This window comes from Hyla sarda, chromosome 5, assembly GCF_029499605.1.
Source record: "Hyla sarda isolate aHylSar1 chromosome 5, aHylSar1.hap1, whole genome shotgun sequence".
In the NCBI taxonomy this organism is placed as follows: domain Eukaryota; kingdom Metazoa; phylum Chordata; class Amphibia; order Anura; family Hylidae; genus Hyla; species Hyla sarda.
The window spans coordinates 219,483,432-219,511,056 of NC_079193.1; the positions used below are offsets into that span (position 1 = coordinate 219,483,432).

The 27,625-nt window shown below is 42.0% G+C and overlaps 1 protein-coding gene across 2 annotated transcripts; it reads left to right on the top strand.

The window, feature by feature from the left end:
* On the top strand, positions 1-27,625 carry LOC130273803 (N-acetyllactosaminide beta-1,6-N-acetylglucosaminyl-transferase-like). 2 transcript variants are annotated; one of them, XM_056521138.1, is made up of 3 exons: positions 1-1,057; positions 21,311-21,346; positions 27,055-27,625. In XM_056521138.1, exons 1-3 carry the CDS (start codon positions 82-84, stop codon positions 27,243-27,245), a joined length of 1,203 nt encoding a protein of 400 aa, XP_056377113.1. In that variant the 5' UTR covers positions 1-81; the 3' UTR covers positions 27,246-27,625. The 2 variants fall into 2 exon arrangements, with proteins under 2 accessions (XP_056377113.1, XP_056377112.1); XM_056521137.1 differs by having other exon boundaries at positions 21,311-21,400; positions 27,055-27,618.

Sequence of the window (27,625 nt, forward strand, 5' to 3'; positions counted from 1 at the left end):
CACTGTAACACCAGCTGATTAACATCCTTCCCGGCAGTGAGGACGAATATGATGACACCTGGAACACACAGCTAGAAGAATATGAGGTTTTTTAACAACTATGATAAGCTTTTCATTTTTTTCACTCTGCGGAGAAATACTGTCTATTTTCATTTATTTATCTTTGTGGTTACGTTGGGAGTTGGTCTATTGTTCCTTTGTAATTTCATTCAATTCAATGGACAGAATAACTTAAACAGGCTGCCGTTTTCCCACGATGTATCTCTGTTACAGATTGCCTGTGACAGACTAGCTAAACATAAAAATTCCTTTATTTGGGTGAATTCCTTCACAATTCCCCTGAAAAGAAGGAAATGTATGGAAGACTACCTAATCCAGAACCATTACATCACAGCTCCTCTGTCGGCTGAAGAGGCAGATTTTGCGTTAGCCTACATAATTGTGTTGCACAAGGAATTTGATACCTTTGAGAAATTGTTCAGAGCCATCTACATGCCCCAAAATATTTACTGCATCCATGTGGATGAGAAGGCAAGTGCAGATTACTTTCAGGCAGTAGAGGATTTAGTAAATTGCTTTCCTAATGCTTTTCTGGCCTCGAAAATGGAGCCTGTGGTTTACGCTGGAATATCAAGACTACAGGCTGATCTGAACTGCATGAAAGATCTGCTGAGATCAGAGGTGCAGTGGAAGTATGTGATCAATACGTGTGGACAGGATTTCCCTTTAAAGACAAACAGGGAGATTGTGCAACATTTAAAAAAATTTAATGGAAAAAATATCACTCCGGGGGTCCTTCCTCCAGATCATGCCATCCCCCGCACCAAATATGTCCATCGTGAGGATATAGTACATTCTTATGTGCTGAGGACCAACATTTTAAAGCCCCCTCCTCCTCACAATATCACCATATTCTTTGGGTCTGCATATGTTGCCTTGACAAGGGAGTTTACTAAATTTATTCTTGAAGATCAGAGAGCCTTGGATCTACTAAAATGGTCTAAGGACACCTATAGTCCAGATGAACATTACTGGGTGACACTGAACAGAATACCAGGTATGTGCAATACTATGTTAATGGGAGAATTCTAGGAATATGGATATCTTATGTCTTTGACCAGGAATTGTCACATGAATAATGAATATGGATCACTGCATCAATGCTTTACTGTCTCTGTAAATTCAATTTATTTTGTTTTGATGTACACTGTGTAATTAACACTGTATATTAATGATGCAATCATGTAATTAAAAGCTATGGCTGGCGGCAGCGCTAATTGGGGTCTTGTTGATTAGTCAGTAAACAGATCTATGTGTGTGTATGATATCTGTGCGCGCCCATGCACATGGATACTAAAGCACTGTAAATTCTCCACAGTTGATAAGTCTTATGTGTAATATAGTTTTTTTTTTTTTTTACCTTTTTCAATCTAAATTCCTACACAGATCCTGTTTCTCCTGGAGGAGGAAGAGGACACCAGAGGAACAGGATCTGAGCAGGAATATAGATTGAAAAAGGTAAAAAAACAAACAAACTATATTACGCATAAGACTTATCAACTGTGGAGAATTTATAGTTCTTTAGTGTCCATGTGTATGGGCACGCACAGATATCCCCTGCGCTCTCGCTCTCATACACATATATAGATCTGTTTACTGACAAATCAACAAGACCCCAATTAGTGCTGCTGCCAGCCATAGCTTATTGTTTTATCTCACTATTGTCATACAGGGACCCATTAGACTGGTATAGCTGCTGTGGGGCACATTGGGGGGTATTTATCAAAGGATTTATGTGTTTTTTTTCACGTAACTTTTGCACGTAACTTTGGCACAGTGTCTTTTTGCGCCAAAGTTTGGCGTATCTTCTCCACTGTCATTTTTACAACTTTCTCAAAATCACACGGTCCTGTGTGTGATTTTAACTTTAGTCAGTAATTCATCATTGGCGCAATTGGCGCAAATCCCGATTTTTGGGCGCAAATCCCCGCCAAGAAATTTTGCACATGGAAAACACACTTAGCAATGTCAGAAAATGTAAAGGCGTCAAAATACTATCCTGTGACATAGTTGTCTCTGAGGAACCTTCACCCTCCGTTGAGACAGCATTGGACATGGCCACACAGGTTCAGGAAAGGTAAGCACTAAAGCAGTGGTCTCCAACCTGCGGACCTCCAGATGTTGCAAAATTACAACTCCCAGCATGCCCGGACAGCCAACGGCTGTCCGGGCATGCTGGGAATTGTAGTTTTGTAACATCTGGAGGTCCGCAGGTTGAAGACCACTGCACTAAAGTAACAAAACAAAAATACCCAAGTTGAAAATAAAATCCATTTCACATGGTGGCTATAAACCCCACAAAAGAAAATAACTCATGTCGCTTGCTGATAAACTGCAGGAGGGACTCCGAAATGGCTGCTCTACAGGGTAAAATACGCGTCCTCCGTGGGGGTAAGTTCTGTGTAAAAGGCGCTGTGAACAGCTGATTTCAACATTTGAGCCAAAATTACTAACAACTTGCACCAAATGATAAATTTGGGGCATGTCCACGAAAACCAAAGTGAAAAAAAAAAGGGTAAAAAGAAACTGTCAACAGGCAAAATTGATAAACACCCCCCATAGATCTGTTTACTGACTAATCAACAAGACCCCAATTAGTGCTGCTGCCAGCCATAGCTTATTGTTTTATCCCACTATTAACTATTAATGGTCATACAGGTACCCATAAGACTGGTATAGCTGTTGTGGGGCACATTATTACTATTATTTTTCCATAGCGCCAAGGTGTTAAGTGTTTTTTCTTTTATCTTCATTCTTCAATCATGTAATTAAGTGAACACATTTAAGGCTGCACTTTATGTCAGCTAGTTAAGCTTGAGAATGGTGACGAGAGGTCGCGGAAACATTGCTTCTGTAACACAGGAATGATGAATGAATCTCTCACCAAGGTCCCTAACCAGCGTGCACCACCTATGTTTGTACTATTTTAGTTGTGCTGCTCTCCTGGTATTTTTTTATGTCTATGACCAGTTATGTTACTGTATTAAATGCCTATGGTCAGATAATGTATTATGCACTGCACACAGATTTCTCCCTTTGACAGAACAATGCCTAGATTTTGGAAATATTAAATTCCTACGTGTAAATCAATGACATTAACGAGGGAGGGAGCGAGGGAGTTAATACTTTATCTCTCTGCCCTTATTACTAATAATTACTCAAGCCATTTCTCCTTGAAACATCCTGGTTGCCAACAGCTCTGACTCAAAAAGTGCAGAACATAATATAAAAGTCTTATAGCAAATAGGAAAAGAATAAGAATCTGGACAATGTTTGGTTGTAAGTTCTGTGAGTTAACAAGTGAAGGTGTGATAGAATTTATAGTGCATAGTACAAGACATTCTCAGACATTAACCCCTTCATGACGCAGGATGTAAATGTACATCCTTGTGTGGAGCGCTCGCTGCGTTCTCCCTTCTGCAGTGCCCCGGTCAGACCCGCTGACCGGGAGCGCTGCACTGGGGATGCGATTCGCGCCCGCTCGTGAATCGCATCCCAAGCCACTTACCCGTCCCGGTCCCCGGCTGTCATGTTCTGGCTCGCGCGGCTCCGCTCTCTAGGGCGTGCGCGCGCCAGCGCTCTAAGATTTAAAGGGCCAGTGCACCAGTGATTGGTGCCTGGCCCGATCAGTCTAATTAGCTTCCACCTGCTCCCTGTGTATATTACCTCACTTCCCCTGCACTTCCTTGCCGGATCTTGTTGCCTTGTGCCAGAGAAAGCGTTAGTGTTGTCCAAAGCCTGTGTTCCAGATCTTCTGCTATCCACATTGACTACGAACCTTGCCGCCTTCCCCGACCTTCTGCTACGTCTGACCTTGCCTCTGTCTAGTCCTTCTGTCCCACGTCTTCTCAGCAGTCAGCGAGGTTGAGCCGTTGCCGGTGGATACGACCTGGTTGCTACCGCCGCAGCAAGACCATCCCGCTTTGCGGCAGGCTCCACATCCAGCCTGCCGAATCCTAACATATATATATAAATGAATAAATATATTTGGTATCGCTGTGTGCGTGAATATCGGAACTATTAAAATATAATGTTAATAATCCCGTACGGTTAGCGTCGTGAATGTAAAAAAAAAAAAAGTCAAAAATTGCTTCTATTCCACTAAAAAAATGAAATTGATAAAAAAAATGTAATCAAAGTTTTATATATGCAAATGTGGCATCAATAAAATTTACAGATCACGGCGCAAAACATTTGTCCTCATACTGCCACTTATACAGAAAAATGAAAAAGTTATAGGTCAGCAAAAAGAGGGATTTTAAATGTACTAATTTGGTTAAAAAGTTTGTGATTTTTTTCAAGCGGTACAATAATAGAAAAGCATGTAATCATGGGTATCATTTTAATCAAATTGACCCAAAGAATAAAGAAACCATGTCATTTTACCGTAAATTGTACAGCGTGAAAACAAAACCTTCCAAAATTTGAAAAATTGTGTTTTTATTTAAAATTTATGGTAAAATGAGTGATGTCATTAAAAAGGACAACTGGGCACGCAAAAAACAAGCCCACATACTTGTCTGTGGATGAAAATATAAAAGAGTTATGATTTTTCAAAGGCGAGGAGGAAAAAAAACTAAAATGTAAAAATACAATTTGCAGAGTTCTTAAGTGGTTAAATGTAAGATTGTATTTTATGGAAGAGTTATTTTGAGCTAGGATGGTAAGCTCCTTTTCCATACATTCCTGAAAATTGTCGAGAACGGATGTTCTGGACATGATTGGGTAAAAATCGGGATTGGAGGTGGAGAAGGGGGGCGGCTTACAAGGTGTATCATGATTAACAAGTTGCTGTGAATCAGATGCAGTGATGAGTTTCCTAAACGAAAAACCCGCCACTGCATCCAAACCAGTAAAAATCACATTGTCAGTGTGAACATTGGCATAGATAACAGGATCATTTCGTTCTACAGCAATGTCCACATTATTTGTAGTATCACTGGACACAGCTGATATAACGTCCTCCGCTACACAAGTTTCGTCCAAGTTATCAAAGGTAGCAAAATGCTTACGCAATGTAATGTTCCTAACAAATTTGTTAATATCAAGCATGGCGCAAAAGAAGTCAAACTTATATGCTGGTGCAAATGAGAGGCCTATCACTAACACAGACGTTTGCGCCTCCGTGAAGACCTTCACCGACAAGTTATAGATGGGTAGGTTTAATGTCTCCTCTTCTCTTTCGTGGGTTGGGTTACCCCTATCCGGGCGCGGACATCTGGCGTGGTCAAGGTGAGCTGATGAACTTTGCTATTTTCACAAAAACCATCACGGGATTCAAACATATTTCATATCTTCTGCATTGAACTCTATGTAAAAAAAAAAAAAAATGATTTTCTCACACTGCTGACAACTCAGCATAGATCCAACAGTAAGCTGCAGGAACACACATAGCAGGTAGCTAAGCTGGTCCCCATCAATTAAATCTGACTTTTTTTTTTTACTGTTGTGAGGTTTAATCTGACTGAACAATTGGGGTCGGATGACAAAATGACACAGAGATACCCCTTGTGTCTTAAGAGTTTTTCACACATATAAAAACATATTTTTTTAAATAAAAAGTATATTAATAAAATGTTTACTTTTCTAAGCACTAAAGTAGTTTCTAATGCCCACCAACATTTTTAGCGCACATCAACCTGAGTAGTACATCAGTAGAAGCTAGGGCTATAGTAACACTGTGCCGCCAGTACACAGAAAACAGATCAGTGGGGGGCTAGATGTTGGTTTTGGCACAGCACAGATCAACTATTGATGGCCTAACCTGTAAATAGACCATCAATACAGTTCAGGTGGATGCGCCCAAAAATGTTTTAGGTGCCTTAAAAAGTTTACTGTTCTTTTTAATGCAATAATGAGATAAGAAACATTGGCGTTGCTAGGTCTCCAAAAGACCCAGGGCTAGAGCCCATAGCCCAGCCATGCCTCTGACCACACCCGAACCACACCCTCATACACGCCCTTAACCACACCCAGCCTCCTCTAATATTCTCCCACTACTGTGCACAACATGCTTGTAACACCTGCGCACCGGCCGGACATGCCGGCCATGAGCACTCTCTGCTTATGTCCCTGCTGCAGGCGGGGCTGGGATTCGCATCGCGGACGTGCCCTCATGCGAATCCCAGCCAGTCACTCACCTCCCTCATCTTCCACCTCTCTGTGTCCTCGCAGCCCTGGCGCGCGTGCCCCCACCTCCTAGGGCGCGTGCGTGCCGAAGATCTTTCACTTAAAGGGCCAGTGCTCTATTAATCAAGTGTCTACATCTATCTATCTTTGGTTACCTTGTGACATAGTGAAAGTCCAGTGTCCCTGTTACCATGTACCGGTTCCTTGCTACCTTACCTCCCCTGCACCTGTGTTACCTGCCCTGACCTACTGCCATCTTGCCACGTCCTGCCAGTCACCTTCTGTGCCACACCATCTCCACACCAGCTACCTGTGTGGACGAGTAGTGCCAGGGGTAGCGACCTGGGTGCCGCCTGCCACAGCAAGACCATCCCACTTTGCGGCGGGCTCTGGTGAAAACCAGTGGCACCTTAGACTACATTCCCTGGCATGGCTCACGTCATCATCCACACAGGCCCAGAGGATCCACCACCTGCCGTGTCCTGTTACAGTAAGATCCGACATGGATCCCGCTGGGTTGCCAGATGTCTCGGATCTTCCCACCGTCGTGGCTCAACAGTCGTGTGCAACAACTGAATCAACTCTCAGCCATGGTGCAACAGCTTCTTGCTGCTCAGCAGCAACAACAGCAACAGCAGCAGCTTCTCCCGGGACCAAGCTTTGTTTGTCCTTGCTTTCTAAGTATGACAGAGATCCCAAGCTGTGTAGAGGCTTTGTGACACAGTGTTCTCTCCATCTAGAACTTATGGCAGATCTGTTCCCGACAGAGCATGCTAAAGTGGCATTTGTGTTCAGTCTACTGTCTGGAAAAGCTTTGGCCTGGGCTACTCCTCTCTGGGATTGTAGAGATCTGGTCACTTTGAACCTGTTGGCCTTCTTTGCAGAATTACGCAATGCATTTGAAGAACCCGCGCGAGCCTCCTCTGCCAAGACGGCTCTACTGAACCTCTGCCAAGGAAACTCCTCCTTTGGCGACTACGCGGTTCAGTTCCACACTCTTGCCTCTGAACTTTCTTGGAACGATGAGGCCATGTGTGCTACCTTTAAAAAAGGACTTTCCTCTCGAATCAAGGATGCTCTGGCTGCACGAGATTCTCCGGCTAACCTAAGCGAACTCATCCTTTAGCCACTCGAATTGATGTGCGTTTTGTCGAGAGGCAGGAGGAACTTCTTTTGGAAAAAGAACCTGCCAAAACACGGTGTTTACCTCATCTGTCCCCCGTGTTCCAACATCCACCTCTACTCTTTACTTTGCCTCTTGCGAAGAGGCTATGGAAGTGGACCGTTTTCACTTAACGCAGTAGGAAAAATCTGGTTGACGCAATGAGAATTTGTGCCTATATTGTGCCAGTCCGGAACACTTTTTCAAAGACTGTTCTATACGGCCTCCGTGCAGGGCCAGTTTTTGACTTAGCGTGGCCCTAGGCAAAATCAAAATAGGGGCCCCAAAAGTCGTAATAGTGCACTAACCAGATTTGCACATTTTTATTCACTTCAAATACCATAAAAAACATCTAAAAAGCTATTGAAAAGTCCCATCGAAACAAAAATGGTACCGATAAAAACTACAAATCAAAGTGTAAAAAATTACCCTCATATATGCCCATATACAGAAAAATAGAAGAGTTATAGGAATCAGAATAGTACAATTTTATATTTTTGTATAGTTTCCCCACATTGGGTTGCCAGTATAGCTTCCTAAGATTAGGTTGGCAGTATAGTTCCCCCACATTAGGTTGGCAGTTTAATTCCCCCACATTAGGTTGGCAGTATAGTTCCCCCACATTAGGTTGACAGTATAGTTCCCACACATTACGTGCAATACAGTTCCCCCACATTAGGTGCAGTACAGTTCTTCCACATTAGGTGCAGTACAGTTCCCCCCACATTAGGAGCAGTATAGTTTTCCCACATTAGGTTGTAGTTCCCCCACAGGCTGGCTGTATAGTCCCCCCACATTAGGTTGGCAGTATATTTCCCCCACGTTAGGTGCAGTGCAGTATAGTTCCCCCACATTAGGTTGACAGTATAGTTCCCCCACATTACGTGCAATACAGTTCCCCCATATTAGGTGCAGTACAGTTCCCCCACATTGGGTGCAGTACAGTTCCCCCACATTAGGTGCAGTACAGTTCCCCCACATTAGGTGCAGTATAGTTTTCTCACATTAGGTTGTAGTTCCCCCATAGGTTGGCTGTATAGTCCCCCCACCTTAGGTTGGCAGTATATTTCCCCCACGTTAGGTGCAGTACAGTTCCCCCACATTAGGTGCAGTACAGTTCCCCCACATTTGGTGCAGTACAGTTCCCCCACATTAGGTGCAGTACAGTACCCCCACATTAGGTGCAGTATGGTTGCCCTTAGGTGCAGTACAGTTCCCCCACATTAGGTGCAGTATAGTTCCCCCACATTAGGTGCAGTGTAGCTCCCCACATTAGGTGCAGTATAGTTCAACCACAGGCATACAGCCTTCAGCCATATACAGTGTATGGCTGGAGGTTGTATGTCTGTGTACTGCCCCCACTTCAGTGTTCCGACCATCGCTCCTCCGGTGAGCAGGACCGGAGGAGAGGTGGTCAGAACACTGAAGATGATGTGCTGTCAGCTGGTGCTGGTGACTTACCATTCAGGCCGGCGCGCGTCCTTCTCCTCAATGTGCCACTCCTCCGTTGCTATGGGCACACGCACGTGACGTCAGTGAAGTCCCTGCATGCGCTACCTCCCGGCGGCCCCTGCGTTTTTAAAGTTAACGTGGGGGCTGCCGCAGAAAGGTAACTGAGACATCCTTGTGTCCCAAATAGATCTTTCGGGACACAGGGATGTCCAGAATGTGACGGGGCTCCCTGCGGACTGCTCAGTGGCAGCCGCGGATCCCCCCGGGCATGATTAGGGTGTGCCCAGGCACACCCGGCACACCCCGTGCGCACGCAGGGGGCCCCTGGGGGATGGGGGCCCTAGGCAATTGCCTGGTTTGCCCGCCCTAATGCCGACCCTGCCTCCGCGTCCTGGAGAACGCTCTCAACTTGGACAAGTAGGAGTGGTTTCCCTAGATGTTAATATTACCTCTCCTTGCTTGAGCACCCTGGTTCAAGTATTTTCCTCTGCCAAGATGTCTTTCATCTCTTCTGCTCTTTTGGACTCCGGTTCCGCTGGTAACTTCATTGGTGCCTCCCAGGTCCATAAACACAGTCTTTCAGTGTCTCGTCTTGCCAAGCCCTTCTACATCTCTTCTGTTAATGGACAGAATCTGCATAAGGAAAAAATTAAATTCTATGTGCTACCACATTGTACTTCGGGGCTACTTCTTGGTCTTCCTTGGCTTCCATGTCATTCTACACAACTTGACTGGAAATCTGGTGAAATCACTTGTTAGGGACAATATTGCCAAGATCACTGTCTAGTTCCCCCTGTGATATCTTCTCTGCCTGTTAAACTGAGATGTAAAGTCTTGAATTGGGGACATTTTTCCTTGTCAGTTGGTCACCTTTGAAGACGCAAGACTCCACGACAGAAGCCTACAAGTTCCTTACAGCCTTTGCCTATTCCAGAACCCCCTGGTCTCATGTAGTGAGGAACTCTCTGAATTCCAAAGAAGAGGGGGAGACCAAAGGGGGGGTACTGTAACACCTGCACTCCGGCCGGACATGCCGGCCGTGAGCGCTCTCTGCTTATGTCCCCACTGCAGGGGAGGCTGGGATTCGCAATGCGGGCCACGCCCGCATGCGAATCCAAGCCCGTCACTCACCTCCCTCATATTCCGCCTTTCCGTTTCCTCGCAGCCCCGGCGATCGTGCCCCTGCCTCCTAGGGCAAACATGCCGGAGCTCTTTCACTTAAAGGGTCATTGCTCAAATAATCAAGTGTCTACACCTGTCCCCTGTCCTTTAATATCAGCTCCTTTCCCTGACGGATCTTTGGTTACCTTGTGCTATAGTGAAAGTCCAGTGTCCCTGTTACCATGTACCTGTTCCTTGCTACCTTACCTCCCCTGCACCTGTGTTACCTGCCCTGACCTATTGTCATCTTGCCACGTCCTGTTAGTCTCCTTCTGTGCCACGCCATCTCCCAGCTACCTGTGTGGACGAATCATGCCAGGGGTAGCAACCCGGGTGCCGCCCGCCGCAGCAAGACCATCCCACTTTGTGGCGGGCTCCAGTGAAAACCAGCGTCACCTTAGACTCAGCTCCCTGGCACGGCTCATGACATCATCCACACAGGCCCAGAGGATCCACCACCTTCCATGTCCCGTTACAATGCTGCACATACACGACCAACACTCCATTTCTGGTTTATGGAGAAGTTCCTCTCCATAGAGAATGCATGAAGCACTGGACCACTCTTTAATTTATGGGGACATTACTCCTCTGTTTTGGTGTTTGGTGGGTGTTCCATCAGTCAGACCCCACCTATCACTTTGATATCCCCCTATCCTGAGCATAAAGGATTGTTAAACATTTTGGGAATACCTCAAATGTTATCAGTCTGTCACCTGAGTTTAGGAGGACATCCTATACTGAGAAACTGACAACAACCACCATCATTACCACCACAGACCATACCCAGAAACTGAGCCACCTGAATGAATCCTGCCAGACATCATGCCCTCTTAATATAACCCTGCCATACACTGTTCCATCTGAATATAACACTGTCAAAATCTGTAACCCGTGCCACACACTGTATCTATAATTAAAATACTGCCACACACTATTTCTTCTCAGTTAGGCTGAATCCCACCCCTGACCCCTCAGCCCTTCTCCTCCAGACCCCTCAGTCTTCCTCCTCCAGACCCCTCAGTCTTCCTCCTCCAAACCCTTCTGTCCACTTCCTGCTCCAGACCCCTCTGTCCGCCTCCTCCTCCAGACCCCTCTGCCGCCTCCTCCTCCAGACCTCTGTCCAACTCCAGACTCCTCTGTCCGCCTCCTTCTCCAGACTCCTCTGTCCGCCTCCTCCACCAGATTCCTCTGTCCGCCTCCTCCTCCAGATCCCTCTGTCTGCCTCCTCCTCTAGACACCTGTCTGTCTCTTTCTCTAAACCCCTTTATCCGCCTCCTCCTCCAGACCCCTATATACACCTCCTTCTCCAGATTCCTCTCTCCGCCACCTACTCCATACCCCTATGTCCGCCTCCTCCTCCAGATTACTCTGTCCACTTCTTCTGTCTGCTTCCTCCTCCAGACCTCTCTGTCCAACTCCAGACTCCTCTGTCCGCCTCCTCCACCAGAGTCCTCTGTCCGCCTCCTCCTCCAGATCCCTCTGTCCGCCTCCTCCTCTAGACACCTGTCTGTCTCCTTCTCTGGACCCCTCTGTCCACCTTCTGCTCCAGACCCCTCTCTGTCTCCTTCTACAGACCCCTCTTTCCTCGTCCTGCTCTAGACCCCTCTGTCCGCCTCCTCCTCCAGACCCTTCTTCTATCATACACATCTATTATATACATACATGCATACATCTGTCATACATACATCATACATACATTTTACATGTTCAGTGCTGTACTACAGTTGTGAAAACACCCTAAATAGGACATTCATTTTACATACATAACATCCTTGTGCAATTAAAATCAATATATACAGTGGCTGTAGGGATGTTCACTCTCCAGGACATAATTAATCAGCTGGGGTTTAAACAAATCATTGCGCATGAGCGTCGCACTCCTGTGACTGTGCGGACGCAGTCTTGTAATGTCATGTCCGGTAGGGGCCGTCTATACTGACAGAGCGTGTTGGTAGCAATAGCAACCAGGTCTGGGATGTATGTGAATGCGCACAGTGCGCTTAATCTATACGACTGCGCATGCAGCCTTAAATTCCCATGTGGCTATATACAGAGATACATCAGAATCTAGCGCATGCGTAAGTCCAGTTCTGATATTACAGAGGCCATATTAGAATATTGCAAATCACCTCCTTTAGAGGAACAATGAAAAATAAAATAAGTAAAAATAAAATTTATTATGTCCCGGTGAGTGAGCATCCCTACAGCCACTGTATATATATTGATTTTAATTGCACAAGAATGTTTTGTATGTATAATGAATGTCCAAATTAGGGTGTATTCACGACTGTAGTACAGCACTGAACGTGTAAAATGTTATATGTATGCACTCTGGATATACTGTATTTTCCGGCGTATAAGACGACTGGGGGTAAAAGACAACCCCCAACTTTTACAGTTAAAATATAGAGTTTGGGATATACTCGCCGTATAAGACTACCCCTCTAGGTACTATCCACATTAGATTGTCAGCATAGTTGCCCCACATTAGGTTGTCAGCATAGTTCCCCCACATTAGCTTGGCAGTATAGTTTCCCACACATTAGGTTGTCAGCATAGTTGCCCCACATTAGGTTGTCAGCATAGTTGCCCCATATTAGGTTATCAGCATAGTTCCCCCACATTAGGTTGGCAGTACAGTTCCCCCCACATTAGGTTGACAGCATAGTTCCTTCACATTAGGTTGTCAGCATAGTTCCCCCCACATTAGGTTGGCAGTATAGTTCCCCCACATTAGGTTGGCAGTATAGTTCCCCCCCCACATTAGGTTGGCAGTATAGTTCCCCCCACATTAGGTTGTAGTTTCCCCACATTAGGTTGGCAGTGTAGTTCTCCCACATTAGGTTGTAGATCCTCCACATTAGGCTGGCAGTATAGTTCCCCCACATTAGGTTGTAGTTCCCCCACATTAGTTTGGCAGTATAGTTCCACACATTAGGCTGGCAGTATAGTTCCCCCACATTAGGTTGGCAGTATAGTTCCCCCACATTAGATTGTAGTTGCCCCACATTAGGTTTGCAGTATAGTTCCCCCACATTAGGCTGGCAGAATAGTTCCCCCACATTAGGTTGTAGTTCCCCCACATTAGGCTGGCAGTATAGGTCCCCCCACATTAGGTTGGCAGTATAGTTCCCCCACATTAGGTTGGCAGTATAGTTCCCCCACATTAGGTTGTAGTTCCCCCACATTAGGTTGACAGTATAGTTACCCCACATTAGGTTGGCAGTATAGGTACTCCACATTAGGTTGGCAGTATATTTTCCCCACATTAGATTGTAGTTCTCCCACATTAGGTTGGCAGTATAGTTACCCCACATTAGTTTGGCAGTATAGGTACCCCACATTAGGTTGGCAGTATATTTCCCCCACATTAGATTGTAGTTCCCTCACATTAGGTTGAATATACTATAAAACAGAAAGAGGCAGAGCTTCCCATGGGATGGTATTGCTGGATTATAGGTGTGTTCATGTAGGAACAAAAACTAGCAAAACTGCTCACCTTTGGTAGTTTGTGTATGAGCAACTTTACTGTGTCCGTAAGTATCCAAGGAAGTGGTGCCGCTTTTCTGGGGTCGGTGTGGAGATACTCAAGGCCGATGGTTATAATGGAAAGAGATGCAGGAAAAAAAACGGAATGATAGCGCAATCCACTCAGATGTTGGTTTAAATAATAATCTTCTTTATTAAAGCCAAATCACAACGCGTTTCGAGGCTTACACATACCTCTTCCTCAGGTAAAAACAGGCTAAGGCTGGGTTCACACTACATTTTGTCCCATACGGGAGCGCATACGGCAGGGGGGAGCTAAAACCTCGCGCTCCCGTATGTGACCGTATGCGCTCCCGTATGTCATTCATTTCAATGAGCCGACCGGAGTGAAACGTTCGGTCCGGTCGGCTCATTTTTGTGAATGTGACGGGGAAATTAATCTTGGGGGCTGCTCAGTGGCGGACCCCCTGGGGGGCCCACTGGGGGATGGGGGCCATGGGCAATTGCCTGGTTTGTCCCGCCTTAACACCGGCCCTGAGCACACAGGCACATAGACGGCAAATGGTTTCCTGAGGGGAATCTACCGAAACAGTTCAATGTTTCTGCAGATGCCGAAAATTCCACCATGTGCACAGTGCAGCAGAATCCCACTAAAATCAAAAGGACTCTGCTACAGTGGAATTCCAGAGTGGAATATTACCACAGAATTTTGCTTGGAAATTCCACCGTGTGAACATGCTTAAGGAGAATACTGCAGTATAGAGCTTTTCATTGTAACTCCTATTGCCCTATAGAGCAAAACATCTTTGAGTGTGTTGCAGAGGCCTTTCTAGAAGTCATCGGTCTCTTACCAAGAGGTACCCTACCCAAAAGTAGCTTCTGAGAGCCTTTTTATGGGGCAGTGGGGAAATTACCTTTTTGTGGCAAGACCCAGTGTTGTCTAATCAGTCTAAACCTGCAATCATTTACATATCTGCCTGAGACATAACTGAGTGCCAGGTTTTGCAGCAATCCAACAATTCTGTATGGGTGGAACATTTTTGCCAATTGATTTATTTTATTAATTTATATAGTGCCAATTCCACGGTGCTGTTTAGAGACAAGCACTCACATTGGTCAGTGTCCCAATTGGAGCACACCTTGATTGGCAATCAATAAACAAAAATCTGTAAAACCCTTTTTAAATGCTCTATATTGTTTTGACAATCAAAAATTCAAGAACACTGCGATCTTCATAATGGCACCTACAACAGGTCAGACTACTTTTGTGTGAATTTCAACTTTTTGTTATTGCAGGACCTTTGTAAATGTAATCCTGGGAAGAAAAGTCTCTGGTGGGAATTTATCATTGTGTGTACACAATATTAGTTTTTTTTGCTGAAGTGTCGTAATTTTTTGTGCAATGCGGCTGAGCAAAAATGTTGGGACTTTTGCAGACTGCACTTTTGGAAAATGTGCTTTATTAAATCAAGTTTTACTTTGATGGTTGTAGTGGAAACTGATCTATTATGTGCAACTTTTATAAACTGTCACAAAGTTTTGTGCGAACACCTAAAAAAAAGTTGCCCAGATATGGCCTTTTTTTGTGCATGTAGAAAAGTTGCAAAGGGATAAAATGTCACAAAATTTTGTGTAACAAGTTTACCATGCAAAATAGTCTGCTAAAGGCTAAGTTTCCACTTGTTTTTTTTTTTTTCTGGCAGTTTTTGGTATACTGCCACTGCAGTTTTTGAGCCAAAGCCAGAAGTGTATTCAAAAGGAATAGGACATATAAAGGAAGGACTTACACTTCCCCTCCCTCAGCCTTAGGTGTACAAAATAAACCAAGTGGAAACCTAGCCTAAGTCTCCACTTGGTTTTTTGCACTGCATTTTTAGGGATTAAAAAAACGGCTGAAAAATCGCCAGTGCAAGTGACGTCATCATGCGTTTTTTCTTGCGTTTTTTTTTCATTTGTGTGGAAATTGCACCTTGGTGTTTTTGTTTTTTTTTTGGTACCCAAAATTTCTTGGGTGCAAAAAAAATAAAAGGATGCAGCACTGATGGAATTTTTTTTTATTAAGCGCAATGTATATATTTTATAACCCAATTTTTATTCTTTTTTAATAAAGTGTGTGTTTCACTTTTTTTAAATACATTTTTTATGTAGTACTACTGCTCCCAGCATGGAACAGACTGTTCCATGCTGGGAGTGATAGTACCTGCACTATAGACATATCGCCCCGGGTGTCAGTCCTGACACCCGATGCGATCGTCCATAATATAGCAGAGAAGCGAGCGGGTCTATACATCGCTCGCCTCTCTGCACTATAGTCCGGCCAATGATGTCAACAGAAATTCATATTTCCCACCCAGAGCTGTGATTGGCCGGATGGTTGCAGCCAATCACAGCTCTGAGGAAAAGATGAATGAATGAGTGGCCGGCCCTGAGTATAGTGCAGAGCAGGGATATGAGCGATGTATAGAGCCGCTCCATCTCTGCTATAGACAGGACGATCACAGAGGGTGTCAGTAGTGACATCCACTGCGATGTGTCCTTAAGCAGGCACTACTACTCCCAACATGGAGTACACTCTGCTCCATGCTGGGAGCTGTAGTACCTGTAGTGCATGTATTAATAGACAGATCACAGCAAGTGTAACTTCTGACACTCGCTGCAATCTGTCTATTAATGCAGGTACTACAGCTCCCAGCATGAGGCAGAGTGTACTCCATGTTGGGAGTAGTATTACCTGCAGTATTGGAAAGATCACTGTAGGTATCACTTCTGATAGCTGCTGTGATCCTCCTGTATAATGTATAGATGTAGCGGCCGCTCTCCTATGGTCCCCTGCATGGCCGTATATATACACATATTCCTATTTCTCACAGAGAGCTGTGATTGGCTGGAACCATCTGGCCAATCACAGCTCTGTTGGAAATATGAACAAGTGTAAATATACGTCATTGCAGGGGACCATAGAAGAGCGGCCGCCACATCTATATATTATACAGAAAGATCGCAGCGGGCGATCTGTCTATTAGTACAGGTAGTACTACTCCCATCATGGAACAGTGTGTTCCATGCTGGGAGTAGTAGTACTAACAAAAAAAAATGTTAAAAATAAAGCAAAAAAGTTAAACACACACACACACAATTCATTTTTATAATTGTCGGCTACATTTTTATTTCCCCGCACACAAATTGATCCCTGTTTAAAAAGTAATAGTTATTTTTTTTTTCAATAATATACATTTCGTTAGATAAAATTTTTTCCTTCACTACTGTATATTTTTTACCAAAAATTTTAATGGTAACCTACCAAATTTTATTAAAAACAGCTATCTACATCACTTTTTTGGATAGCTAAAGTCCAAAAAAGATTAAAAACCGCCTGCAAAAATGCCAAAGTTAAATTCCACATAGCGTTTTTCTTGGCGTTTTCTCACTCCCACAGACTTCTATTGGAGCAAAACGCCACGATTTTGACAAAAAACGCCGGTTTGAGGGAACTACAGCGTTTTTTTCAAAACACCAAAGAGCGGAAAAAAACACAGAAAAAGTGAAAAAATGCCAAAAGGATTAAAAAAAACGCCAAAGTGAAAAAATGCAAATTGGAATTTGAAATTTGCGATTTCTCATTGACTTACAGCTAACATCTGGCCACAGCATTTTTTGACCAAAAAAACGCCATGAGGCAGAATTGGCGTTTTTCTTTGCGTTTTGCAAAAAAAAAAAAAAAGTGGAGAAAAAAAAAACACCAGCAAAAACACCAGAAAAACTGCCACAGGTTTTTCCTGCATTTTGGCAGTTTTTCTGGCGTTTTTTCTGGTGTTTTCCCTGCTGTGTGGAAACAGCCATTTTTTTCCCCTGTGGCAGTTTTTTCACTGCCTTCAAGTTCCACTCTATGGGTCGGATGCTGAGCACCCGGTCCACAGAGTGTAAGGAGATGAGGAGTGATGTATAACATCACTACCCACCTCTCCTGGCCGTATAGTATACAGGGGGGCATGGTGTACCCGTGTATACTATACAGGAGCCGGGAATCCTGTCTCCAGACTGACTGGACTCCCTGCTCCTATAGCCTCTTTGGGCATTATACACTAATTACAGCTATCTATAGATAGCTTTATATAGTGTATACAGAAGCCAACGTCCACTTACCTCCCTCGCTCGCTCCTGTTGCGGCCGGGTCTGTGTAGCTCCGTGCCCTAGTGATGACTGGAGCCAGGCTAGTAAGGCTCTGTTCACATTGTCCGTTTTGTATAATGTGAACAGACCCATCTGGCAGTGTCCTCCCAGACAAGGAAGACTCCAGCTTTTGCTAAACCACAACTCCTAGCATGCCCAGATAGCCAAAGGCTTGGCATGCTGGGAGTTGTAGTTTTGCACCAATTGGAGGCTCCCTGTTTGGGAAGACATTGTATTATGGGCGCTCTCCCCAGCGGACAGCGCCAAAAATGTACTAACCAATATTTTGTATTTTTTTTTCTTCTCATTTCAGATCTGTCTATGCAGAGGATTACGGTGGATTCAAAGGATTACTAGGGATAAACTGGATTTTTTTCCTTTTAATAAAATGGTTAACGAGGGCTGTGGGGGAGTGTTTTTTCAAATAAAATAATTTTATAATGTGTCTTTTTTTTTTTAAATAAAATTTTCAGGCTTAGTAGTGGAAGCCGTCTTAATGACAGAATCCATTACTAAACCAGGGCTTAGCATTATCCCCAAAAACAGCTAGCGCTAACCCCCAATTACCCCGGTACCCACCGCCACAGGGGTGCCGGGAAGAGCTGATACCAACAGGCCCAGAGTGTCAAAAATGGCGCTCCTGGGCCTAGGCGGTAACAGGCTGGCATTATTTAGGCTGAGTAGGGCCAGTAACAAGGGTCACTCGCCCATCCTGGTAATGTCAGGCTGTTGCTGCTTGGCTGGTATCTGTCTGGTAATGAAAATACAGGAAAAAAAAAACGCATAGGGTTCCCCGTATTTTAATTCTCAGCCAGATTTTTTTGGGGCTAACGCTAAGCCCTGGCTTAGTAAAGGATTCCATCAATAAGACCACTACTAAGCCTTAATGGGAGTTGTAGTTTAGCAACAGCTGGAGTCTCCCTGTCTGGGAGGACACTGCCAGAAGGGTCTGTTCACATTATACAAAATGTACAATGTGAATGGAGCCTAAGTGGAAACTTAGCCAAAGGGAAACTTTAGGAAATGTGTACCTGTGTAAAATTTTGCGAATGCCTAGCGACCATTTAATAAATTTGGGGCACAAACATATTGGCACCACACAAAATAAAGGTAGGCAAAAACCGTTCCCCTACACCAACAATAATTAATTCTGCTCTCTCTATCTGTAAAGGGAGCAAGGTCATATACTAGTAGGAAACATCATGCAAAACAGATGATTTTTGTAGTAAAGCCATTTGCAGAAGCTAATTTGAATGTTGTTCCTAAAAGCCTTTTCTAGTAAATGTATTTCCATATATACAAACATATATCTTTATTATTTTTTAGTCCAGGTATTCTTTTAGCAAGAAAGCAAATCTAGCGTGTTGTAAATAGAAAACATTTTTCTAAAATTTGGATAATATAATTTAGAAGTACATAGCGATGTAGCAGATGGCAGTTGCTTTGCTAAATTGTGTAAGCCTTAACATTTATACTTTTTATAAAATATTATGCAAATTTGGATGATTCGACACAGAGGATTTTTCTTTAAATCTGTATTTTATCAAAGTTTTACACATACAGAAAGGAAAAAGATGAGTGTAGTTCTACCAAATTCCTGAATTGAGGCATATCACAAATGATTCCACAATATACCATTTACAATCCATACATGTATTTGGTAATGAAATATTTCAAATAATTAAGACATGAAGGCGCTATGTGTGCAAGAAACAGATTAAAGTTCCTGAGGCTTAAAGTGTAAAATGGTACCAGAGGAAGGATGTGTGGTTGAAATTGGAAGCAACATTTTGGCTGAGAGGCTTGCCTGAAGACGCATTTAAGAGACATATTTGCCAGAAGTCCCATGCTCCAAAGCTGCAGCACAACCTAATCATATATCTTGCTGTCCAGACCAATAATGGAGGTATTCTTTAAACATAAAAATAAAGAACCCAGTGCACTAGCAGAAGCGGTTTGTGTATGAAGCAGTGGGTTTCAGACAAGACTGGATTGAGAGTGCAGTGCCGAACGATATTGCTGTTTGAGGGGTATAGTTTTATTTGTATTGACCCAAAGAGTATGTCGGTTTTACCGTATAGTGCACTGCATTAAAATAAAGCCCTCTAAATATTGCAAAATAGCATTTAAAAAAAATAAAAAAAAATAATTAAATATATTGTTTTGCTTCACGGTTCATTTTATGGTATAATGAAAGTTGTCATTGCAAAGTAAAACTAGTCGGGCAAAAAATAAGCCCTCATATGGCTCTGTGGATGGAAAAAAAAAAGAAAACGAAAGGGTCTGCTGATGGAGAAAGGTCCAACATTCTTTTATCAAATCAAAACTGCATACAAAATAATACAAACCACATAAAAGTGACATAAAGAAAATCACTTCTCTGTGCTTTGTATTATTTTGTATGCTGTTGAATTAAATAAAAGAAGGTTGGACCTTTGTTCGTGAGCTGGCACTTTTGTTCATTGTAGTATTTGGTGTGCTCAGCCTGGATGTGCTCCAGAGCGGGGAGTAACTTCAAACAGGTGTGGTAAGCTGAAGTACGTACTGCTATTTTGTGAAGAATAAAAGAGTTATGTCTGTTAAAAGGGTAAGGACTGGCTTATGTCTAATAGTAGTGTTGCTGTTAGTGACTGAAAGGCAATGGTTGTATAGCAAACACTGCTTGCCCTTGAAGTTTCTAAGTTTTACACGTAGCCTTATGATATATGGTCTAATAGGCTATTGTTTATCTAATAAATCACCTCTTGTGACTTATTCTCCTTACTCCACTCCTTTTCCAAGCACAATTTATGTGAACACCCAGTGTATGAATACATGTACTCTTCTTGAATTCCCTATTGGGGCTGGTTTGGACTTATGGGTAATAGTCTAGTATCCAGATCCTTGTTTAACCCTACTTGTTGAGTGAGCTGCTATACTATCATTTTTCTGGCATAAAATGTATACCTCCTGCTCAGCCCAAGCTGGGCCTGCAGATGTATAGCCATGGGCCAAGCTGCAGGAAACTTTGTTTACAGCAGGACTCCCATCATTAAATGAATACAGCTTCTGTACAGTAAACAGCGGTTTACTGTACGACCACACGTAGGGGGAACATTATCGGCGAGGGAAGTGCATCCCTCTCTGCTTTTCTACTGGTGTGCTTTTCTGGGAAGAGTCAGTGTGGCTTGTGAGTAACTGCATTGACTTGCAACCCACCCCCCTGCACCCCCTAAGAAGTGATAGTTGGTGAAGGTAGCATCTTGGACCAAGCACTACTTTTATTTTTTTACTGGCCAGGCATCGCCCCTTGCAAGATGCCACTCTAGGCACCCTAAGAGCCTGTATAAACTGTATACAACAAGTTCTTCAGTAAAGTTCCCCTTAGCTAGAGCCAGAAACTGTCTCAATTCCGGTGGTGTTTTTAAAAAGAACCCCCTCTGTTTATAAAGTGGATGACTAATACTGTGGTTAAACATCACTGGTCCTTATTTAAAATAACTTTGTAGTAAATAGCAACGAAACTTTTAATGCATTCTTATTCCAGTTTTATCACTAATTGTGAATTAATAAAAAAATAAATTCTCCTGAAAAGTTATTTTACTTTCCATTAAATCCTGTGATAGAATATCCTTATGTATCCTTATGAATTTCTTTACCCCGGTTATGTACGTTTTCTGAGACAATGTTTTTGCCCTTTTCCAACAGATTTTCCAGGGTCGATGCCAGATGCTAAATGGGAAGGTAATCTCAGAGCGATAAAGTGGAGTGATGACAGTAGTCACGATGGTTGCCATGGTAACATGCTTTCATTGTTTTTACGTTAGTATGAAAGTCAAAGATAACAGGACACTTGATACACATAGCAGAACAAGATATAGCAGATCCATGGGGTGGAGAAGCGGCTTCTTTTTTTAAATGCCTAGTTAAAATTTCAACTATTTGTTTGTACAACTTGCACTTGATCAGACAATGCTGACAGACAACTGTCTTCCATTACAGTATACATTGTCTCAATGTATCAGAATCTTCAAATATGACAATATTTTTTTATTTAAAAAATTCATTATTTGTACACAAAAAGGCACAACCTAATACACTGCAAAATCTTTTGCAATACAGGCATAAATGGTTGGCATATAATACATCAATTCACAGTATAATATGCACATTCGATGTCTGTATGAGGTGCACCTGTTTATTATCCTTAAAATGTCCTTTTGGCATTGACAGGGCTGGTGAGCATTAAAGGAAAATAGTCAGCCATTATAGTGCGGGAGAACAGGAAAACGATGCAGGATCTTTGACTAATATACATACATGCAGATCGGCTTCTTTCTGCGCTGAATTTCGCGCTGGAGGCGGGCCGGCCAGCTGGATTTTAATATTCATGTTCGCTGGTCACGTGAGTGCTCAGTAGGCACAAGCGCTCACGTGACCAGCGACCAGGCACATGCGCTTACATGACCACCGACAGGCCCGCCTCCAACGCGCAATTCAGCGCAGAAAGAAGCTGATCTTGAGATTGACAGAGCGCCAGACTGCAGGTATGTATATTGATCAGAGAGCCTGCATTGGTCTCCTGTTCACCTGCACTATAACCCTGTGTATTGGGTTTAGTGTGGGTGAACGGGTGACCGTTTTCATTTAACTTACCTTTTTTCACAGTACAAACACTGCTGCACCATCCTATACAGAGACATTGACCCCCATTTACTAAGCTAAAAGCGACTAGTTTTTGTCAGGTTATTCCAAGTTATTTTGGCGCATAGTGTCTATGACATGTCTGTGCCAGAAAATCCGACAAACCTGACACTGCATTGTTAAAAGCAGAAAAGGGGATTTGCTGTGAATAAATGGCTGGAAATTTCAACCTAGAAAAAGCTGGTGACAAAATTTTCCCCACTTGTAAATGTGTAAAGTAGTAAAAATCCTACAAGTTGGAAAACAACGTTTCACACTAGTAAAAATCGTACTTAGTAAATGAGGGCCCTTAAGTCAGAAAATGGCTTACCAAAGAATGTCAGTATATGTTGGAACCTAAGATTTGAGGTATACATGAAAAAATACATGTATTGTGTTTAGGGTTTTATTTATGTAAGATTTGTACCGGTAACAATGTAAAATATAAAATTGATCTTTATTAATCCATAAAATTCGGAACAGAACACAAGGGAGGAAGCAGGGGATAGATGTGGGGGTGCATACAATTGTTTTGCACCATGTAGGTGTTTTTTCTGATCTCTAATACCATCATGACGTGTGAGAACATGCTTTTAAATGTGAGTGGGTGATAACAGATAACAATAGACAACAAACAAAGGAACTTATTGATAATATAAAAACACATGTACAGTATCATTAAATATGTTCAGGATTTGAAGCTGCAGATTTTATGACGCAGTGTTCAATGTTAACTAAATGATTGAACACAGCTTCAAATCTGCAGCTTTAAATCCCCCACATCAAACATAAGGATACTGTACGTGTGAATAGACCCTTAAAATAACATGCACAAGTTGTTACAAGTATTCAGACCGAGTGGACCAGTTACATTTAGCCATTTCAAGAGACAGGTATGCCAATTGTCTCCTGAAACTTTTCCCCAATGAACCTTTTTCATTTTAGGAAAAAAATGTTAAGCTCCCTTGTCGGTCATGATGGAATAAATGTGCTCTCCTATTCATGTACATAGTTGCCTCCTCATTTTTCCAATAAAATATAGGCCACAAGGGCAAGATAAACAATAGATAACATATGTACTTTTGCAAGTGATTAACTGATCAAGATCTCATAGTCTTCTACACAAAAATGTATTTGCGTTAATTTATGACAACAAAACGGAGCAGTTTTTGCATGAAAAATTCCCAGCAGGTAAGGTTTTTTGTCCACCAATTTGTTCTATTTTTATTTCCTATTCAACTTTTACTTCTCATATAAATCTCCTATTGTTTTGTTCTTTAGGAAATCGATTTCCTTTGTGCCCCCACTACTAGTTTGAAATAATTCTCCAGCATAAACCTTTTACCTATGGCTTTGTTTATAGTCTTATTCATCAGATTGTTTTTAAAAGGGAAAACAAATCAGTTTTTTTTTCTTTTCTTTGCCTTTTATATAATCCTTATTAATTATCTCAGAAGGATCACTTCTTGCAGCTAGTCTCTTTTTCGAATCTTTGGCTATTAATAAATAAATCTCTGTATCAAGATACACTTATTCACATGACAAGGGTGAGAGCTTTCAAAGTGTAATAAGGAATTCTTGGCTATAGTTTTTCTAAAGCCTGATTATCCAAACACTGTTCTACTGTTACATCTAAGAACTCTAACTCTTTTTTTCTCCAAAATGATATGTTTTATGTATTCATTCATTAAGAAATTTCACAAAGTTGCTGAAGATTTTTCGGATCCTTTCCACTTTATGAAGATGTTGTCTACATACTGGAGAAATAATTTACATGCTGGACAAAAGGATAAGGGAAATATGGTTATAAAGATATTGACGTACATGCACAAAATGAGTCTTCCTATGCCATGTACCATGTATTACCATATCTGAAGACATTATTAGACAATATTCATTTTCAGATTGGAGCAAAAGGAAGAGGTTGCCGACTCCCAGACTGGGTAAAAAATGTAGCTTTATTGTATCACATCTTAAAATCCAGTGCACAGAAGATGAATAAAAACATGAGAGAAGAGCAAGACACAAACGTACCGACGCGTTTTGACTTAACTGTAAGTCTTAGTCATGGCTAAGACTTACAGTTAAGTCGAAACGCGTCGGTACGTTTGTGTCTTGCTCTTTCATGTTTTTATTCATCTTCTGTGCACTGGATTTTAAGATGTGATACAATAAAGCTACATTTTTTACCCAGTCTGGGAGCCGGCAACCTCTTCCTTTTGCTCCAATTGTCTCACCTGGGGACTCGGCCCCTGAGATCCGTCCGAAGCTCCCGCTGGAGAGGTGTGTTGTGTGATTACATTGGGAACACGTGATACTACAAGTGGTGAGCTGATACCTTACTTTTTGTACAATGAACATTCATTTTCAGAGCAATAGAAACGAGATCTATAAAATCTGATTTTCCTGCATAGCTGAGAAATTTTCTTTCTTTGGTCATGTCCATTTTTCTCTTTCTTTTAGGAATCCTTAAATATAGACCAAGAGAGAATGAGAGATTCTTTTTAAAGTCTCTCTTATCTCTGAGGAACTTTTCTTTTTTTTGCTCTCTTACTTCGGTTTGCAAGGATAATAACTTTTTCTTATGGATCTTAAAACTGTCAAACTGATTTTCAGAAAAATTTTGTTTTGATGATTTTGGTGAAAATCTTCTCACATTCTTTGCTCATATCTTTCTTTTTCAATACCAATTTTTGGAGTATTAGGGAGTGCTGTACATTTTTCCAAGTCATTGTCCTCTTGGAACTGAGACACTTGTACACAATCAGTCCTCTAGGGACTCTGCTACATGCCATATAAGCTTTTTAGGAGTTAACGGTTCAGAAAGAACTGACTTCTTTCTCATCTAAGGCTGCTTTCACACTATGAAAAGTACCCGGTATAAAATAGCAGGCAATCGCGGGGTTAAACCGCTATTAGAAAATCCCATTATAGTCTATGGGATTTTTTAAATAGCCGTTTTAACTCGTTATGGCCTGTTATTCATAAATGGCGTTATTTTGTGACAGGCGATTGAACGGAAGAAATAGTGCATGCACTATTTCTTCTGTTCCTATCTCCCGTCATAAAATAATGTCCGTTATGAATAACGGGTTAAGACGGCTATTAAAAAAATCCCATAGACTATAATGGGATTTTCTAATGTATGTTAGGGATTTTCTAATGGTGGTTTAACCCCGCGATTGCCCGCTATTTTATAACGGTGTTATATAACTGGTACTTTTCATGGTGTGAAAGCAGCCTAACAATACAGTGTTCAAGTGACTTGACATTCATGCCTTTCAGCTTGTTAAAAAAATCGAATAAAAAGCAATTAGAAAGTCCATTATTACTGTAAATATTATATTACTGTAAATATTATTATATATGTTACGTTTCATGTACCAAGTTGTGCCAGCATAGTTTGTGACAATGTTCAGGCATTTTGAGTTTTGTTCCAACTGTGCTTGTGTGACCGTATGTGGGATGTACCAGGTTTTGTTCCTTTGTGTCTGTAATATCATAATTAACAAAACTTACTTACCCCTAACATAAGACCATATGTAATCATAGATAAGAGATCACTTTGTATCTTATATATACTGAAGGTTAGTGAAAGTCAAGATGGCTGACATGTAACCACGTGAAGTGCTCCAAATATACAACTTAGTGGTGCCAGCTATATTCTATAGTTAGTCACTAATTAGGGAGAAACAACCTAAGACCATATTTGTAGGTTGTCAGCATTACCACATAAGCTGGAATAGAATCTATACATTTAAGGACTTGTTATGTATCCAATGAGGCCAAAGCTAGTAGTATATAAGAAGGCCATTTGAACCTAGTAGATGGGTTAAGACGAAGAAGGTAACACGAGGAGGGTACCGCAAGGAAGAACAGCATTATTCCCTCTGCAGGCCTCAAAACTAAAGCTATCTCTCCTACACACATAGGAATGCTCAAGGACCAGGAGATATGAACTTTCTATCTTCAATCATTTTTATGTAAGGAACTCTATCTTTGTACACTATTTACTCCATGCCTGTATTTAACCATTTTGGTGTGCATTAAATATACTCTTGGATTTCCTGGAAGTGGCTTGTGAAGTTTGTCTGCTAAAGCCTAAAGCTTGTCAATCAGCACGCAGGATTAATTATTCTTCAGTGTCTAAACTTTTATACAACTTGAGACATGTCAGAAGTTGTGACTGGTAAGGCCTGATTGTTGAGACCACTATTAGTGGTAGAAAAAGAGGGAAGAGACCCTCACCTGAGAACAGTGCTTCTTTGTTTCTGCTCTACTTTCCTCAATGTATGAATGCAGCCAAAGTCTATGAGGAAAGCTGGACACAAACAAAGGGACTTGACACTTAAACGAGCCTCTGTCTCTTCATTCTAGTGATCAGTTGGGGTCTCAGCAACCAGACCCCTACCAATTAAAACATCTGACATGACATGTCAAAAGTTGTGTGAAAGTTTAGTTCCACTTTAAAGGCTTATTACAATGAGTGTATTCTACATTTTTAACTGTCTGTATTCAAGATGTGACAACAGGAATCCCCAAGGATCTTCTGAATACTACTGTAACTTATAGTGCACATAGTCTAATTCTGTAGAATCACAGTTGGTTGTAAAGTGACATCTGGATTTAGGATACACACGTCTGAGGCCTTCTATATGTTACTCTTCCCTCTGATTCTAGACATCATGAGGATCCAGTTATACAATTATGTTAAAAACGATTAATTCTGTAAATAATATTTTGCATTGTTTTTCTCTTGTCTGTTATAGGTCGTTACATCAGACAGGTGTGTGTGTACGGAGTTGGAGATTTACAATGGCTATACAATTCCTCAAGTCTTTTTGCCAACAAATTTGAGTTGTCAAGCTATCCTCCCACAATGGAGTGCATGGAGTTGAGGATACGACACAAAACACTCTCTCAAAGTGAAACTGCACTGAAGACAAGCTGGTTGTTTTAACTACTGTGGAAAATGTCACATATTTAAGCTTATGGAAGCACTGTAAATACTGTAAAAATGGATAAAACTTTTTATATTTCTAATTAGGTTTTTGGTTTTGATCATTGCTTTATGAGAAACTTGTTTTATGCTCTGTTTACATCATTGTTGTGACTTCCATTTATTAAGGAAGCCTTAACTATTTTTATGGGAAAAATAACATAGCATACAGTAGTACATATTTACATTTTATCATTTTGCAAATGATACTCTACAGATACAAACATTAAAAATAGGGTATTGGAGAGGCTCCTGCTAGACTAGAAACCTATAGATCTGAGCTACCCAAATGGCACCTATACCCACGTTGTCAGGAGGTTAAACAGTTTAAATAGAGATTG

Bases quoted from the DNA above. Each gene is read 5' to 3' on its own strand.
- LOC130273803 (XM_056521137.1), top strand. From the start codon at position 82: ATGAGGTTTTTTAACAACTATGATAAGCTTTTCATTTTTTTCACTCTG. The intron at 1,058-21,310 runs GTATGTGCAATA...CTTTTCCAACAG, and splicing joins GACACTGAACAGAATACCAG to ATTTTCCAGGGTCGATGCCA. The intron at 21,401-27,054 runs GTAACATGCTTT...TGTCTGTTATAG, and splicing joins TAGTCACGATGGTTGCCATG to GTCGTTACATCAGACAGGTG.